This window comes from Hippoglossus stenolepis, chromosome 6 (genome assembly GCF_022539355.2).
Source record: "Hippoglossus stenolepis isolate QCI-W04-F060 chromosome 6, HSTE1.2, whole genome shotgun sequence".
Taxonomy (NCBI): Eukaryota; Metazoa; Chordata; class Actinopteri; order Pleuronectiformes; family Pleuronectidae; genus Hippoglossus; species Hippoglossus stenolepis.
Genome location: NC_061488.1, coordinates 7,264,400 through 7,282,710, shown reverse-complemented (window position 1 = coordinate 7,282,710; position 18,311 = coordinate 7,264,400). Strand labels below are relative to the sequence as shown.

The following is an 18,311-nucleotide window of genomic DNA, read 5'->3' as shown; positions in this document are numbered from 1 at the left end:
TCTAGTCATTGTATTATGACTGAGCTTTAATAATCCTCACTTGACTTTGTTCTGTTCTTGCTGTTTTCTTTCACTACTGCCATGTGTGGGGGGGGTTTCCTATGTGTGTGCCTGTGTGTGTTTGCATACTCGTTTGTGTTGCCTTGTCAGGACTTTTTCCAGAATAAACAATGACCTTCTCAGGACCTTGGGGGACCAAGGCTCAGTCCTAACGAAGTAAAACTAGAGGTCCTGGTTAGGGTTAGTGGTAAGATGTAACTTGTGATTAGGTTAAGTTTCGGGTTAGGCATTGATTGGTTATGGTTAAAGTTAGGGATCAGGGTTTGGCTGGGCTGTCCACAATGAATGGAAGTCAATGCAAAGTCCTAACAAGGATAGCTGTGCAAATGAAGGCTTACAACTAGGTTTAGGTTTGGGCAAGAGTTAGAGTTGTAATGGGTAATGCATGTGTTTCACATATTACTTACAGTATATTGTGGGGATCTTTTTACATCGTCACATTATGGGGACAGAAATCAAGTCCCCATAATGTAAATCAGTAAATTTTAAGTGAAGAAATATTTTAAGGTTAGATTAAGATTAGGTTCAGGTGATGTTAAGGGTTAAGGTTCGTATATGTGGTTAAGGTTAGAGTTAGTGTCCAGGAAGTGAATGTAAGTCAATGTAATGTCCTCTGAAGTCATGGAGACACCGACTGTGTGTATGTGTGCGTGTGCGTGCGTGTGTGTGTGTGTCAGCAGCAGCAGGGTGGAGCAGGAGGCGGGATGCTCCAATGAAAAAGACGCACCGCCCGTCTATTGGAGCAGACGCGCAGTGGGCGCACGCAGGACGCGCCTCCAGAAGCTTAAAGACTGATGTTTTTTTTCCGGGACATGAGACAAGAGGGTGGGAGACACCTGTCGGGAGGACGGTACATCCAGCTGCTGCGTGTGAAACATCTGGAGGCTGCGTGTTTATAGCCATGGACGTGCGGTTATCGTAGCTGTAGCCTCTCGGTGACCGAGGCGCGTAAAGTTGTGTTTCTTTGTGCCAATCCTCTCCCGCTGCTCTCTCCGTTTGTCTTTCCCCCTCAACCCGCATGAGTTCTCCGCTGTTTGTGGGTCAGCTGCTCGGGGTCCCGTTAGAAATAATGCACCCCACCATGGAGAAGGACACAACTTACACCAAGATCTTCGTCGGCGGGCTGCCCTATCACACCAACGACGCGTCACTTCGGAAATATTTCGAGACTTTCGGGGACATCGACGAGGCGGTGGTGATCACGGACAAGCAGACGGGGAAATCCAGAGGATACGGCTTTGTGAGTTCATCCAATGTTGTCTGGTGGAGCAGAAAGTGAAATGGGGATTTAACAGCTTCTCTGGAGGAGGAGAAACAGTTTCAGTCAGTAATGGGGTTAAAACGACCTTATCATGAAAGTTAATTGTATTTTTTATTAATCTCCTGGTTATTATCACTGTCTCCTGGAGTTTTATTTTTTGTCTTCATGAGCCTTGGAGTTGCACACACTGACACTTTGTTCCAGCTGCAGCCATGTGCGATGTGTCTGGTGGTGGCAGTCACATGCTTGAGGCATGAGTAGCAGGTTATTTCTTAAATGTGTGTCATCAATTATCTCTGGAGTCCCAAAGTCCCACACACCCACACACACACAGACACACACAGCACAAAGAGAGACATCTGTCCACAGCTGCACCAGTTTATACCAACTCAAGGGGATCTTTGTATGTGTGTGTGTGTGTGTGTGTGTGAGGACCATTTTGAGCCCACAGCCACAGTGAGGACATTGTGACTTTGTGAGGACATTTTGGCCGGTCCTCACAAATTCAAATGGCTGTTTTAGGGTCATGTTAGGATTAGGGGGACACCTAATGTCAAGAAGAGCACGGCCACCACGGTAACTTTATATCTATGTCGTTTATATATATATTGTTGTATTATGGCCTAAGAAGATATTAGGGTTAGGTATTTAGTTGTGATGGTTAGGGTGAGGGGCTGGCAAATACATTGTGCCAATGAATGTCCTCACTAATATAGAAGTACAAGAGTGTGTGTGTGCGTGTGTGTTGGAGGGTAAGGGGGTGTCTTTGTTCACAGAGGTGTGACATGTCAGTTGGCTCTGCAAGATAAGGCTGCAGTAGTTTCATTTTGACTTCCTCCCTCGCAGCCCCCTCCCCCCACACCCCCCTCAGCTTGGATGGTTTTTCTGTTGTTCGTGTGTGCGACTGTGAGTTTGTGCGTTACAAGACAAAAAAGGCCGAGAGGAATTTGTGTGTTCTGTACTATGACCCCTGAGCAGAGCAAATTATCTCTGCCTCGCCGTGGCCAGTGAGCCAATCAGCTGAGGTGATGAGTGTGTGTTGTGTTCCCCCAGGTGGTCTTTAATTCCCAGCAGCAGCTTCTTGAACGATTTCAGACCATCCGCTCGCCTCCTGTTTGCATGAGAGGCCAGAGTCTGATGCTGTGAAACAAAAGCAAGCGTGGCGGCTTGGTTTCCAGTGGCCCGTTTCTTGGTGGTTTAGTTGTCTGCAGACTGTGTGTGTGTGTGTGTGTGTGTGTGTGTGTGTGTGTGTGTGTGTGTGTGTGTGTGTGTGTGTGTGTGTGTGTGTGTGTGTGTGTGTGTGTGTGTGTGTGTGTGTGTGTGTGTGTGTGTGTGTGTGTGTGTGTGTGTGTGTGTGTGTGTGTGTGTGTGTGTGTGTCCTCACCTTCTCTACTCCTTCCCACTGCTATCTGCCCACACGTCGACTCACTCCCTCAAGGAAGAATCCAGTATCTCATCCTTGGCAGCCCAGTGTGAAAAAAAAAACAAATCTGCCTCCTACGTATCAGCCCACACCAGAGCGTACACACAACCGACGCTCCACTGGAAGCATTAAAACACTCTAATTGCTGCCTCCATGAAGTGCAGTCAGTGTTTCCTCACGCTTTCAGCTAAAAGATTGAATCATTTGAGGAGAGACTAGGACAGCGGCTCCCTGAGGGCCGCCCCGCTCTGGGTCTGTTGCTTCATTGCAGCGCTCATGTCAGGATCACTCCCTCCGCTCCGGATAGAGAAGCTTTCACATGATGCGATGATGTTGCCTAAAGAGTTTAACCAGAGTGATGTTAATATGAGATGCTGTGACATTGTCAACAGGTGACCATGGTGGACAGAGGGGCGGCGGAGCGGGCGTGCAAAGATGCAAACCCCATCATCGACGGCAGGAAGGCCAACGTGAACCTGGCGTACCTGGGAGCAAAACCTCGCAGCTCGCAGACAAGTAAGTTTGTGAGATCACAGCTGAACACACAGGATCACAGAGCAGCTTTTAACCACGTTTCACCCCAATAATACAAATCATGTAACTTAAAGGGTACAACACAGACTCTGATTACTTTCTGATTTCTCTACGCCGTCTGTCACTCCCATTCCCAGTAAAACAGGTCAATAGGAGTTATAATGTTATATTTGTTGAGGATTATTTTCCCCCTAAGAAATCAGGCTGACATAAATAAAGGTCAATGGGTCAGAGGAACCAGGTGAATCGGGCTTCGGCCACACAGACAACGAGAAGGGCTCAGTAGAGCTCATAGCTCCGCCCAGGCCCAACAGTCCCCCTAGAAAACCACATTTCAATTCTCAAGATGTGGATTTTGATCTGGACCTGCACCGCATTGCAAACACTCATGGATATCAGTTCCCTAAATATGCCTGATTTTCTTTCATCAAGAGGAAATTGGTGAAAACGTCAAAAAACACTCCAATGTCACCACGTTAAAGAAAGAAATATAAAATTGCTGGATCTGCCCCCTGATCGAGATCTTCAACCAAAATTTGCTGAGTTCTTTCATGACCCATCCCGCATCCCTCCACCAAGTTTTGTGGTAATAGGTCCAATAGTCTTTACGAAATCCAGCTAAATAAAAGACAACAAGCATAAGAACCTTGGCAGAGGTAATTGTTTGTCTTGTTATAGTTTGTGAGTCATACAAACCTCTAACATGTTCATGCATGGATCGTAATTTTCTAGTATCTAATGTTGTAAGTCAGACTATGAAAACTCGCCCCAGACAGTAACTATTTTACTTGTGAAGTTGCCTCAATGTTATGCTACCATCAAATTATCATGAATTTGAGAGATAATACTGTTCTGGATTATTATTGTGGTGTTTTGATTTTTATGGAGAATTGAGGCAGTAGCTGCAGATAGAAAACATGGAGAGGGAGGGAGGGAGGAGCTTGATGTGCAACAATGGTTCCGAGCTAAAAACAAACCTTACAACAACACCGACTGTGTTTATATGTGCACTAGTTTCTCCTCTCTGTGTTGCACATGTAAACACCAGACCCTGGTTTCAGGGACCTGGATATGTTCGCTGGAATCCTCCAACAGAAACCAGGATACTGAAGCAATGTAAACAGCTAATCCAGGTTCTTCTTCTGCCTCTCTCAGATGTGACAGCAGATAATAGTTATGCAGAATAAAAACACACTCTAAACCCTTAAGTCGTTGTTGGAAAACGACCCCTTGAAATTTGAGGGTTTCCTGAAGCACTTTGAGAAATACTGGTGTTTACAAAAACTTTAATTTGTCAGCCTCTGAAGCAGATAGAGACATAAGATTAAAAAAAACATGCAATAGCATAAACATTTGACCTTCATTGTAAATCATTTCCCTAAACATATGATGGTGAATGACTTGACGTGAATGAGGAAAACCCCAAAACCAAATGAAAAGTCAAATTGTATCGTCACTTTTGTTATGACGAATACAGTACAGAGTTACATGCAGGTTGAGATGTAGAGCCATTGTATCACACCTGCAGCTGGACTATAAAACATCTGGATACAGAGATATGAGTAATCGGGTTTAAAACATCTTATCCTGAATTCCATCAGACCGTGGTGCTAATGTGTGTGAAATCAGTCCTCACCCCAAGACAATAATGCAACTTTGATGAAAAAAAGATAAAAGCAGCTAAATGGTCTCCTTGTTGGTTTTTAAGCTTCACTGAAATAAATGGAAACCCATAGAAAATCAATCTAAAGTGTAATAAATAAACATACTAATTTGAGGTTGGTGGGATAAAACATCCAAAACCACTGGTATGCTCATCACCCAGCCGACTGTCTCTGCTCATTCCCACCATACATCCGCACAGCTTTCATGCCGCCGGGCTTTTCCAGCGTACCAGCAGCGAACACGCTTTCGTGCTTTCCCCCTCCGATGTTTTCACTGCTTCTCCCTCACTGCCTCATTTAATGCTCGCTGGCTGAAATACCACAGAGTGTAGGTGTGATTGACAAACAACCACTGACTGTGTGTCCCTATTCCTGGACCAGTGCTGCGACGCAACTCCCCAAGCACGCAGCTGATGGGAGATGGCAGCGCTTGGTATTTTGCTGCGCTCTCTTGAGCGTAAGCGAGAGAAAGGGAGAGAATAAGAAGAGCGAGAGGGGACGAGACTGTTAAGGGCCAAGAAATAACACCGTGTCTGTCTCTGCTTTGTCCTTGCAAAGAAAGGAAACGTGCATTTAGACGTGTGCACGAACAAAAGAGGAGGGCTGATGAAGTCATGAGTCTGTACAGTAAGCGGGAGAAAGGAGTGAATAGCTGCAGGAATGTGGAGACGAAGCGAGAGGAGGGGCAGAGAGGAGTCGGATAACTTTCTCCTCTCTTACTCATCCTCAGCTGATTCCTGGTGAACTCTGGAGGCAGCGAGGTCACAGATGTTTGTGAGCAATAGCAATAGTTGTGTGAGCGTTTCGAGTGTGTGTGTGTGTGTGTGTGTGTGTGTGTGTGTGCCAACAGTCTGTGATTCCCTGGTATACATGCTAACATCTGAGACAAACACGCAGAGACAGAGAGCGAGAGAATCGGCTCTGTCCTTGTCCGCCCGTCTCTTTCATCGCGTGTGCTGCAGATCGCTAAAACATCCCCACGGCCTCTCTCTCTCTCTCTCTCTCTCTCTCTCACTCTCTCTCTCTTTGTCTGCAGGTCTCTCTGTTGGAGTTCAGCAAGTCCATCCTACGTGGGCTCAGAGGCAATATGGGTAAGATGGAGAAGAATCAATACCTCTATTTCCACCTCTCTCCCTCACCTCACCTGCCTCCTCCTCCTCAACACGATACACTTCACTCCTCCGTCCTTGACATTTGTGTGAGCTCTGCCTCCTGCTCGGGGTTTTGTGTTGGTTAGTGCCACTCTGCAACGTGAGACAAAGAAGAAGAAGCCCCGTTTGTTGTCACAAGCACAAATGACGCTTGTTTAAACGGCGCTTCAAACACAGTCTTTTCTTTTTTCTTTTTTATCCGTGTCTGCACAATGTATTTGGATTGGTCTTGTGTTGTCTCTCCGTCTTTCTGCCTTATTAAACTCATGAGGAGCTCAATTCTGGATTTCTCTCACGCATGACTTGGGCTTCACTGAGGCACCGAACCATTTAGTCAAACTTCCCTACATCGCTTTTCATTTTTCTTCCCTCTCTACACAGTCACACACACGCACACACGCTTATAAACACAGTGCTGCCATTACCTCTCACATACTTTCTCCTCACATTAGTGCACACAGAGATTGTTGCATTGACATTGTGTCTAATGAATCGATGTAGGCTTTTGTGAGTTTGGTATCCGGGTGTATTGGGTCAGTGGTTCCCAACCTTAAGGGTCAGCACCCCCAACAGGGGTCACCAGATTAATCTAAAGTTAGGCTACACCCATACATTTTTTATCTAAAACGATGTCGACCCAGACGAGCGTTTTAGCTTTGTATCAGGAGTTAACTCTGTCCATACTTACACAATACTTAAACGCCTGTCACATTACCATTCATGTTCGCTTGGCAGCTGGTGTGAACAGGAAGCTGATTGTCTACTCTGCAGTTTGTTGCTTAGTTACAGAAAATATGGTAAAAAGTAAGCGCAGGGATTTCTTTTCTCAGGCCGACAACGAGGTGGAACTGTTACTGACAGTTGGTGTTAGCGACGCTTTTCATTCACCAGTGGTTGTCGAGTTGTGGCTGATGAGACCCAATCAGGAAGTGAATGCAGGTCATCCTCTCGTTTCGGATGGGGGGACAGTTTTTCTGAGGTGCCCAGAATCTGCTTGTTGTTTCCCAGGATCTTGCTCTGCCTGGTAACTCACATGAATCCACATGCGAAGGTCTCCCTGAGTTTCAGTGTGAACAAAAAAAAGACTAAACTTAATGACTAAGTTTGCTGAGTGAAACATGGACGGTGATTCACTCCCTGTCTGCTACAGGCAGAGGAGAAACACTGCAGGTCGAGCTCAGCAGCTTCTTGTTGTGTAAGTTGAGCATAGCCGACACTTCTGACTACACTTACTCAGGCTTGACTCAGATATTCTGTGTTTCACTGTCGCTGAGGTGAAACGGGGAAACTGTCATCCTGTATCACAGCTGTCTGTTGTGTGTGTATTGACTCTGCAGGCATCATTTCAAATTTAGATATCTGCTTCCTCAGGAGACAGGTTCTGGATTTATCTGATGAAGTTAAAGAGTAGAACTGTGTTTTTTCTACAGGATGTAGTGGTTTGGAAAATGTCTCGGCCAACGGACTTTCTGCAGGACGACAAGTTTGGATCCTGCAGCTACAGAAATGCCCATTAAAAACCTCAACTGCTCTGAGTGCTATTAATATTGCAGTCCTCAATTTGTGATTTGTGAATGAGTGATGAGGGAATTGAGGCTGACCCAGATGAGTCGATGAATGAGTGATGATGGGCTGATTGAAAGTCTCCCACAGTGAGGGCGGACAGTCGGAGCAGGAGGAGTCTCTGTTCGTCTCTGCTTCAAATCACAGCTCTGACACCTGAAGTGTAAGAGGCAAAATATCACCTGGCACACTAACACTAGCCTGAAAGACACACACACACACAAAGGTGTTGCTTTGTTTACTTGTGTAGAAACACCTGCTTATTTAAGCGTTAAGCTGTTTGTGACAGTTGTGTGTTTGAGCTACTTAGATGGGATGTGCTGCTTTTATCAGTCCTGTGTGATTGTAGCATGGATATCTTTAGGTTTTGGACTCTAGGTTAGACGTGTGTGTGTGTGTGTGTGTGTGTGTGTGTGTGTGTGTGTGTGTGTGTGTGTGTGTGTGTGTGTGTGTGTGTGTGTGTGTGTGTGTGTGTGTGTGTGTGTGTGTGTGTGTGTGTGTGTGTGTGTGTGTGTGTGTGTGTGTGTAATAAAGTAAATCATTAAATTTTAGGGTTGGTTTGGGTTAAAAGTTAAGGTTAAGTTAAGTTTGAGGTGTAGGGTTAGGGTCAGACAATGATTAAGGAAATCAATGAATGTGTGTGAAATGAGTTGCGAGGGTATCTCCAGATGATGTGTTGAATCGTTTTCACTGTCCTCTTCAAACAAACCTCACTGTGAAGCAGAAATCTAAACAATCAGTGGAAGATGTGTCTCGTGAATCTGGTTCAGTTTCGATTTTTGATAATGTTCTAATCGAAAAATCTGTCTCTGTAGAAGAAGAAGTGAAACCAACATGTTTCACCTCTGCAGATTTATTAAGGCACAGCTGCAAGATGTGGTGATGTTTGGATGAATTTCTTCACAACAGAAACTTAAACTACGATCTCTGTCACCCTCAAATCAACACAAACTGTAGTTTGTCTAAATTGTCAGGAGACCTGAGATGACATTGACTTATCCTCTTAAATTCATAAACAACAGAAATTGCATGTTTCAACAGGCGTAATTACAGCCGCAGCCTGTCGAACCTGTATGCTCGTCTGTTTTAGTTCATGTGAACTAGGTTGCGTTTGTCCAGATCTTTCTGCTCCGAGGCTGCATGTGTCTTTGACATGATCAGTATGACTGCAGTCAGCTTCAAACATCTCTGAGCTCAGTGAAGGAGATTTAAAGGAGCAAGCTCAAGGTTTAAACCGGTCTGTGCAGTTGATAAAGAAAAGGAGCATTTCTCCATCTTTCATCACAGAAGGATGTAAAAGTATCCAACTTTAAATTGTGTTTATTGACATAGAGCACAATTGCGTACACAGGGAATTCACATATAAATGTTCTATAGATGTTGTAAAATAAAATAATCAAGATGGAACAATACCATTTCAGCAGCAACATAAAACAGTGGCACACACACATCTCCAAGGCTCAACAGGTCAATTCAATCAAGCTTCACCAAATTTCACACACACATAAATATAGGTCTCCTAAAAACCTCACCTCTTCTCTCTCTTACTTGTGTGTCAGCCTCAGCGACATCTGCTGATCTGTCTGACTGTAACAGTGCATCCGTACAAATCACCACTATCATTAAAGAATTAATGAAAAATGTAGGAATAGAAGTCGATTGCTCTTATGTCACATTACAACTGGGAAAACTCAGATAGACTAAATAAATCCTCCAACACCAAGAACTGGACTGAAACTGTCTGGAGGAATAGACCTTTACCTTAAAACTGCCTCATGATCCGTGTTTTAAGTGGGAAATGGGCCAAATGTATGTGTTTATGTCACTTTTCCTCTGCAGTGTTATGAAGCATAACGCTGCCAGTGCCACCGCAGAATTTGATCTCAGATCTCTAAAGACTGTGAAACTAAAATTTCTTCCAGTTTTCCCCAACAATCAACACAGAGTCAAGTGAGGTCTTATTCCCATTCCTGGCTCCCGGGGGCCTTAAGAGGTCTGACACTCACACATGGCTCTGCCTCCACACTCACACAGCAAATAACAAAGAAAAACACAGATAAAGTCAAACACAGCAGGCCTCTGTCTGCCGCTTTGGCATATTTGCTTTGAGTTTCAAGATGACAGAGAACGGGCTGGTGCCAAATGTGGCTCTGAGTTACAGCTGAGTGGGGGTGGGGGGGGCGTCTGTCACTCATGGCGGCCTGTTATTGCCTTTAGCGCCCGACACATCGGCACGAACGCTTGGCGGAAGAAAAACTCTTCTTTTATTTCTTGTTTTGTGTCCTGGTGTTTTGTGAGAGATGAAAGAGAGAGAGAGAGAGAGGAAGGAGACAGAAGTGGTGTGAGACTGAGGGGCGGCGGCGGCAGGGGCAGGGACTTCCTGTTCCTGTGTGTGGGGGGTTCACGCACACCTGTGGCCTCGTGTAGCAGCAGCTTTGGGGGTCGGTGGTAGACGTGACGACGGTGCTCGTCTTTGTCTGTGAAAAATGTTCCTCAGCGGAGCATCAGTGGATCTTGAAACAGCCTCCGTGGGCGCTGACACATCTGATGATACGTTTACCGTTTTTCTCCACATAACTAATTTGTTCACTCTTCCTCTGTTTCCTCTTTGTCTTCCTCCCCCTGCACATGATGTTTTTTCTCACCTGCTTCTCCTCCTCCTCCTCTTCTCTCTCAGCCGGTAGGTGTTACTCTCTCGGTCAGGAGGGGGTTGGGGTAGTTGGCGAATCCTCAGGTGTATTGTCCTCTTATACCCAGGGACGCAATTAAGGAGAGACAGAAATTAGGAGAGACCCTTCTGTTGCATGATTTGAAGAAGAAATCTGGGGAGAAAAAGGCTCATGTTTGAAGCTTTTCACAGAACATAAAGCTCCCGTTTTGTTCGATTCAACTCAATTGTATTTGAATTGTGACAAATCTCAAAGGCATTTTACAGAGTGAAGTGGAGAAAGAGGAGAGAAAGAACAAACTTTTGACGGAAACATGGTGAAGTTGTCTGTTAAATTATGATAATCTGCATCTGCACTTTTTAGTTTTTCATTTTTAAACTGTTCTTGTTTTTTTTGTTTTTTTTAAATATGCCTTTTAACGCTAAACTCTGCTTCTGTTCCTCTTTTAACGGTGCGTTTTGCAGCCATAAACAGTGGGGAACAAAAACACATCCATCCTAGATTGAACATAATTGTTAACTATCATTTAAGGTTCAAGATTTTTTACTGCAGGCACCACATAGTAAACCATATTTCAACTGCCAGGACAAGAGCGAGGTGAGAAGCAGAGAGAGAAGACTTTTCCTGTGAAGTAGAATCCCATGAATGTGGAGTTTTTGGGGCCTATATATATATTTTTTTTTAAATGGCAATGGTTAATCATTCAGTGGAATTGAGGTTTGATATTTTTTTAACAAAACACCAATTCAACTAAATATATAGAACTTGAATTATTTCTGCATTGTTTATTGTGAATTCTGCTCCTGGTGGAAGAGAAAAAAAGGAAAGTTTAGTGCCACACATCACACAAAGTTAATTTGAATTTATCTCATCTAACGAATGATTCATTCAAATGTGCAACAAGTGAAAGTGAAACATAAAATATTTTGATTCCATTACACCGACGTGTTCATGCAAGAGTTACGCTGTTTGCACATCTTGTCTCAGACATGTGGAAATGAACAGGACTTCCACTGACATGATTTGTACAGCACCATTAGGAGAACAGAGCCTGTCTCTTTCCACACAGACTCCCTTCTCTCTTAAGCAGTACCCAAGGTCAGGTTGTAGATAAAGGGCCAACTCGCACATCATTGTATAGCATCTACACTCAGGGACTTTCACACTTAATTCAAACACCTACATGTAACATAGAGTGTCAGTGTCTCCAGTCTTTCGTGGACGTGTTGTTGGAATTGGTGACGTGAGGTGAAGGTTGGGATGCTGTGTGAGACATCTTCAGATTTCAGACATCAGCTGCTGCCGGAGTTCTCCTTTCACCAGCTTCCAGAAAAACTTGCATCACAACATTCGGCTCATCTTCTCCACATCGTGCTGCAGTCTCCATATTATTTGTATTAATCCAATTGAAGTGCATTTCTTGCTCGCTGACATGAGAGCTGAGTGTCCTGCGCTGATGTTGGCCTTTCTGTCTGTCACCCACCCTCAAGGTGTGTGTGTGTGTGTGTGTGTGTGTGTGTGTGTGTGTGTGTGTGTGTGTGTGTGTGTGTGTGTGTGTGTGTGTGTGTGTGTGTGTGTGTGTGTGTGTGTGTGTGTGTGTGTGTGTGTGTGTGTGTGTGTGTGTGTGTGTGTGTGTGTGTGTGTGTCAAGAGGACGAGGGGGTCATCAGTGTGCGTCTCCATGAGTGTGTGTTAGTGTCTTTGACTCACCCTCCTCACATCCTTCATCTGAACTATTAAAAGCGTGTCCGTCCTGAGGCATGAAGGATATGATGGCTGATCCTTCACCCCTCAGCTCCTCTCCCTGCTCCTCTCCCTCCCACTCATTCCTCGCTCAAGGAGTCCCGACCTTGACCCACGACGGATAACAACAACAACAAAACTGCAGATGTTTCGTTTTTTTTTATTTCATTCTCTGTCACTCAGTACACCCTCTGTCTCTTTAATCCTGGTTCTGAGGAAGGACAGTGAGGGGGAGTGCAGCAGAGGAAGCTGCTGGCTACGAGGGAGTAAACCCAGAGAGGGGATGGAGAGGGGAGTCAGTGGAGGTTATTCTGCTCTCATGGGTCTGTTAGTGAGCGTACACCCATGCAGCTGCGCCAATTAGCCCTGCCATGTCTGAAACCCCCCTTCATACACACACACACACACACACACACACACACACACACACACACACACTCCTCTTCTACGCTGCACACAACCTGTTAATTGTGGATATGTGCTTTGTGATTTATGTCCGCGTGAGTGTGTTTTGCGTGCATGTCCGTCTACACCCCCTGTGTTTGTGTGTGTGTACATATATAAGTATAAATGTGTGTTTGACAGCCAGCGATGATGCCAGGCACGGAGAGGAGAGAGGCGAGGCGAAGCTCCCTCTCGTACGATGCCGCTGTCACATTGCATCAGTCAGGGCGGTGCAGGCAGCCAGGCAGCGGCACACAGCCGTGGAAATGACACTGCACTTCTGCTCCGGGAGAGACGAGCGGAGGGAGCGAGGAGAGATGGGATAAAGAGAGAAGCGTTATTAGCTCCAGCTTTGTTTTGACTTCACGTTGGGGTGTCTCATTTGTCTGCAGATTTTATCTGTGACAGGGCGCTGCAGAAAAGGCCTGAAAGGTTTTCTCACCGAGCTTCTTACTGTGAGCGGTGGACGCGTAATGTTCTGCCACAGTTTGATAAGTTTTGGTTATTTGACGTGAGAAATGTGGAACGAGGCTCAGCTGGAAGGAGATGATGTTATTACTGTGCACCAGTCAGCAAAGTAACTAAGTACTTTCAACCTACTCAAGTACTGTACTTGAGTACAATTTTTAAGGTATTTAAATATCTTATTCAATGCAACTTTATACTTCTACGCCACCATCTCTCGAGAAGGAAAAGTATATACATTTTTAGTACATTACATTTATCAGGCAGCTTAGAAAATACTTCACAGATTAAGATATTACATACAAAACAGATTAAAGTTAATAAACAGCATTATTAAGGTTATTAATCGAAAAAATAATTTCCAGGAAAATATGTTAAAACAAACTTTTACGGAAAAATGTAACTGGAATATTTGGGACAAAGACTAAGACAAACATCTACTTGTTTAAAGGAAAGTTAGAATATAATAGAATACAATACAAAACAATTCAATGAAATACATTTATTGTTATGCACAGGGTACAATGAAATTAAGTACTTTCCAGAGACTGTGCACAAAGATGGATGACATGACAGCTCCTCAAAACTGAAGCCAAAGCGTTTCAATCGCCCCCTGGTGGATGGCCAAGGTACAGCTCATAAACCACGCCTCGTCCATCTTAGCGAATGGGACATGGACCGAACCAAAAATTTCTAAATACACGTCAAATTAATATTTCTCAAAGATGTTTCTGACATTTTAGATAGTTCTCACTGTGATGGTTAGTTTAAAACAGTTAAAAAGAGAAATACAATAAAATAAAGAAATATAAATGCACAGAAATACATTAGATTAACACGTATAGCCTATTAGGTAAGTTTAAATGACTTTATAATAACATAAGAACATTGGAATGCATTGGCAGGTGTAGTTTACTTACTGGTGTGTCTGTGTGTGTTGTGTATACAGCAGAGTTTGTGTGAACAGGCCCAGTGTCTGTGTTTGTTGTGTAATCACGCCTGATCCCTGCCCTCACTGTTTACGGATAAGCAGCAGCCGCCACTCGCCGCTCTGATCACCTGCTCCGGTCGTCGTCAGGTTAATGTCTTTTTAGTGCGCATGTTAAATACTGTCATGTTGTGTTGTTTTAAAGTGCAGCAGCAACACAACCTGGAGCTTCCGATGTGATCGCGGCTGCTGTTGCCAGATGTAACTGAGACATTTCAGGTTAAGTGGGCAGCCTCGGGCAAGGGCATGACTGAATACAGGAGGACAGAGGAGTGGCTTCTTCTCTCATTACTTTCGGAGTTACAACAATCTCATGTGCTGCATCTGGTGTGTCAGGTTGTGCGTGTGCGTGCGCGCGCGTGCGTGTGTGTCAGGTTGTGTGTGTATGTGTGTGTGTGCCACTCAATTCAAAAAACACTTTTCTTTTTTATTCCAAAAATACAACAGATTCTAATCACATGTGGTTGATCTACACTCAGAGTTTCATTTTGAAGTATGTTGATATTTCATTTGGAACAAAGCGTTTCTTTTCTCTTTCTCAGGCCGTGTGCTAATTAAACTTAAACACAAGGGACGAGGTCTATTTAAAGGCGACAGCAACACTGCTGCTAATTGCTCTTAAACGAGGAAGAAGCCTTTACAGGGCTCTGGTTTTTACTATTACCTTCGCCAAGGAGTTTTTTTCGTCTGTTTTTTGTCTGTGTTTGTTTGATAGTTTACAGGATTACGCAAAAACTACTCAACTGATTTTCATGAAATGATGTAGAGGGCTGGCCCAAGAAAGAACCCACTTAGTTTGGGGCGGATGCAGGAGACTTTCTTTCACATTGTGAGATGTTTTTTTGACATTTTCACTGATTAGCCAGGAACAAAATCAGGTGTATTCAGGGGACCGGTTTAAATACAAATCTAGATCTAGTGAATTCTAATGTCTTTTCAGAAGGCGACTGTTGGACCTTGGCGGAGACATGCTCTTCTAGTTTGGGATATAAATAGACGGAGCAGTTAGTGAAGAGTTTTCTGGTTGTTTATGTTAAACAGGCAACACGTGTCCGTCTCTGGTTACCGCTGTTGTTAAAATGACATCTGATGATCAGATCAGACCTCAGCAGATGCAGCGAGTGGCAGCTCTGAACACATAAAGCAGATTCTTCTGACATTGCCTTTCGGATATTCAGACGCATGTATGAATGAGGTCAGGTGTGTGTGTGTGTGTGTGTGTGTGTGTGTGTGTGTGTGTGTGTGTGTGTGTGTGTGTGTGTGTGTGTGTGTGTGTGTGTGTGTGTGTGTGTGTGTGTGTGTGTGTGTGTGTGTGTGTGTGTGTGTGTGTGTGTGTGTGTGTGTGTGTGTGTGTGTGTGTGTAAGTGTAATCCTATATTTGTGTGAAACTCGCTCAGTCTTCTTTCATTTATCTTCTTTCATCTATTTGCTCTAAATTCGAAACATTTTCATTTATTATAATTTACACGTAATGATTATTTTCGCTGATGATTAATTTACTGATTTATTTCTTGATTAGATGATTGATTGTTTGGTCTACTTAAGTCAGAGAAAAATGAAAATCTGTCAAGCTGGTGTATATTAATTACTTACTTTGTCAGATCAATATTCAACAATAGAAAAAAATCTTCATTTATTAGCAGGTGTAAACAAAATAGCAAATATTAGCATTTGAGAAGCTTCAGTACAAAAAATGTTGTCATGTAATTTTTGCTTAAAACATTACAGAAACAATGAATCTATATTCAAAGTGTTTTCTGGTTCTCAAATGTGGGAATTTGCTGTTTCCTTGTCTGAATGATAATAAATTGCATCTCAATAATTTCTGACGGTTGTTCAGAAGAAAAAGACCCAAAACTTTGAACTCTAGAAAACTGGGATGGCCAAGGAGGTTATTTTTTCCGTCGCATGTTTGTTTGTTTGTTTGTTTGTTAGCAATATTATGCAAAAACTACCCAATCATTAAATTGTATGGAGATGTGGGGCAGGACCGAAGCAAGAACCTATTGGATTTTGTTTCGGATATGGATCAGGCAGCAGATCCAGGATTTTTTCTGTGTTTTTCAAGATTTTCATTGATTTCTCTGAGAATAATTTGTGGATTTTGATCAAGAAATATTTAGTGTGTAGCGAGTGTATGCAATTTGGTGCAGATCATTAGATTCAGCTCTTCTTTTACATCTCTGGTGCTAACCCTGGTTCCTCTGTCTGTCCAGGCTCACCCAGCAGTACGTCTACCCACAGGCGTTCCTCCAGCCCAGCCTGATGCTGCAGTCCCAGCTCAGCCCCACAGCAGCGGCCCTGTCCTCCCCTTACCTGGACTACAGCTCCGCCTACAGCCACTACACCCCCACAGGACTGGAGCAGTACCCTTATACCCCCTCACCATCACCCTCTGGTGGCTACCTCAGCTACAGCTTCTCCCCTGGCACAGCGGCGCCCTCTCTCGCGGCGTCCCTGACCCCTCCGTCTGCCATCCCCCCTCCACTGGCTGCACTCACCGCCATGTCTGCTGCCCCGCAGGCCTTCCTCCACTACCCCCTGCACCAGCCCGACCGCATGCAGTGAGCAGCCCTGAGAAAAAGAGGATCAGTGGTGGTGGATGGAGTGACGATTCAAAGACAGTCTGACTGTTGAGCTGTGTCGTCATCGGGATGAGACTAAATCCCCAGGGAGAGAGTGTGATGTAATCAAAGGGCTTTTAGAAAACACTCGCATTCCTGTTTCTTTTTTTTATATAATATTGTTGAAATAAATGTTTTATGGTTTCATCAGCATATGATCTGAATGTTTTTTACTAAATGGCAGAAGTCAGGGACTGGAGCGAGATGACTGGTAATCTGTGTGTCTCTCACACCGTTGACCCTCAGTGTGGAGGTCGGACGCTACCGGAGAGTACACGGGTAAAGACAATGAGAAATAAGTCTGCTTGACATGATGCTGCGGCGGCAGTTTCTCCGTACGCTACTGAGCCCAACGCTGGATATCAGCCAAGCTGGGAGCCGCCTCCTCTCTCAGAAACACAGGTCCAATTACCTGCTCATCAAAGGTTACATGTCTGTCTATGGCCTTAGAGATCTCTCTTCCTCCATACCGGCTTCAATCTGCCATTTTTATTTGTGTCTCATCTCAAATGAACAAAATGGCTGTTGTTCTCCCTTTTGTTCCTCTTATCCACCACTGCAAGGTTATTACACACAGTTTAACAGAATATGCAATTATGATGATGAAGGATAAGTATGAACAAAGTAGGCAGCACTGGTCGGTGTATTGTTTTTATATTGCTACTCTTAGAACCTTACTCAGAGAAAGACTTTGTTAACACTGAAAACATAATAGTCGTCAGATGGCGTTCGGCCATTTGTTCGGGTACTCATCATTTAGGATATTTAAATAACATAGCCATCCATACATATCAAGTACATTTGTTTTGATGTAGGTGTTAAGAAGTAAATGTTGTGGATGTGTGAGTGTATTTTGTGTCTGTGTGTGTGACAGAGAAATAGAGCGATGATGCAGTAATCACCAGTGTGAGGACCAAGATTCTTCTCCAGCTCATTGTACTGGTCAGAGTTGTTTTTATATTTCCCTGCAGCAGAATAAAGACAGACGTTTCAGCAATGACACCGGAGTCTCTCGGTGCTGTGGCGCCACATCAGTGGTCATGAACCAAGCCATACATCAAATATGCAAAATAAAATGATTATTTCTGAAACAAAGTACATGGCATTGCTCTCTGAGTGTTGGGTGACAGTCATTGTGGTAAAGATCCCACTGGGATTAATAAAGCGCGATCAGCTGTATCCAAACATCTGCTGCATGCGTCCGTCAGGAGCCCGATGAGTCGCACGTGAGTCATGTAAGACATTTACATGTGTCGATAAAAATACTTCACACTGATAATAAACGTTCATCATTTTTGGGAAATATGCTTTTTTCACTTTCAAGAGTTAAAAACATCAGCTGCAACCAGCAGTGAACTTTAGGTGGATTTTTAAAACGAGCTGTTTCCCCTTTTTCCAGTTTTAATGCTGACCTTACTGTAAATGGACTGTTTTTAAATACTCTTATTATAAGTCCCATTCATACAGTGCTTCTATATGCAGGACTTTTTCTATCACATACACACACACATCATGCATCATCGAGGGTTATTTGCAGTTTATTATCTTGCCCAAAGACACTTCAGAATGCAGACTGGAGATGCCGGGGATCAAACCTTCAACCTTTTGTTTAGTGGACGACCCTCTATCTCTTGAGCCACAGCCGTCCCTGAGCTGATCGTATCTACCCGGCTGCTGGCTGTTGCTTCACATAGTACATACTGTGTGGTTAATAATACTGGTT

At 44.0% G+C, this 18,311-nt stretch overlaps 1 protein-coding gene across 1 annotated transcript; it reads left to right on the top strand.

The window, feature by feature from the left end:
- Positions 1-806: 806 nt before the first annotated feature.
- On the top strand, positions 807-17,683 carry rbm38 (RNA binding motif protein 38). Its single transcript, XM_035158715.1, has 4 exons — positions 807-1,300; positions 3,137-3,260; positions 5,979-6,033; positions 16,181-17,683. The coding sequence occupies exons 1-4, from the start codon at positions 1,079-1,081 to the stop codon at positions 16,530-16,532; spliced, it is 753 nt and encodes a 250-aa protein (XP_035014606.1). The 5' UTR covers positions 807-1,078; the 3' UTR covers positions 16,533-17,683.
- Positions 17,684-18,311: the final 628 nt, after the last annotated feature.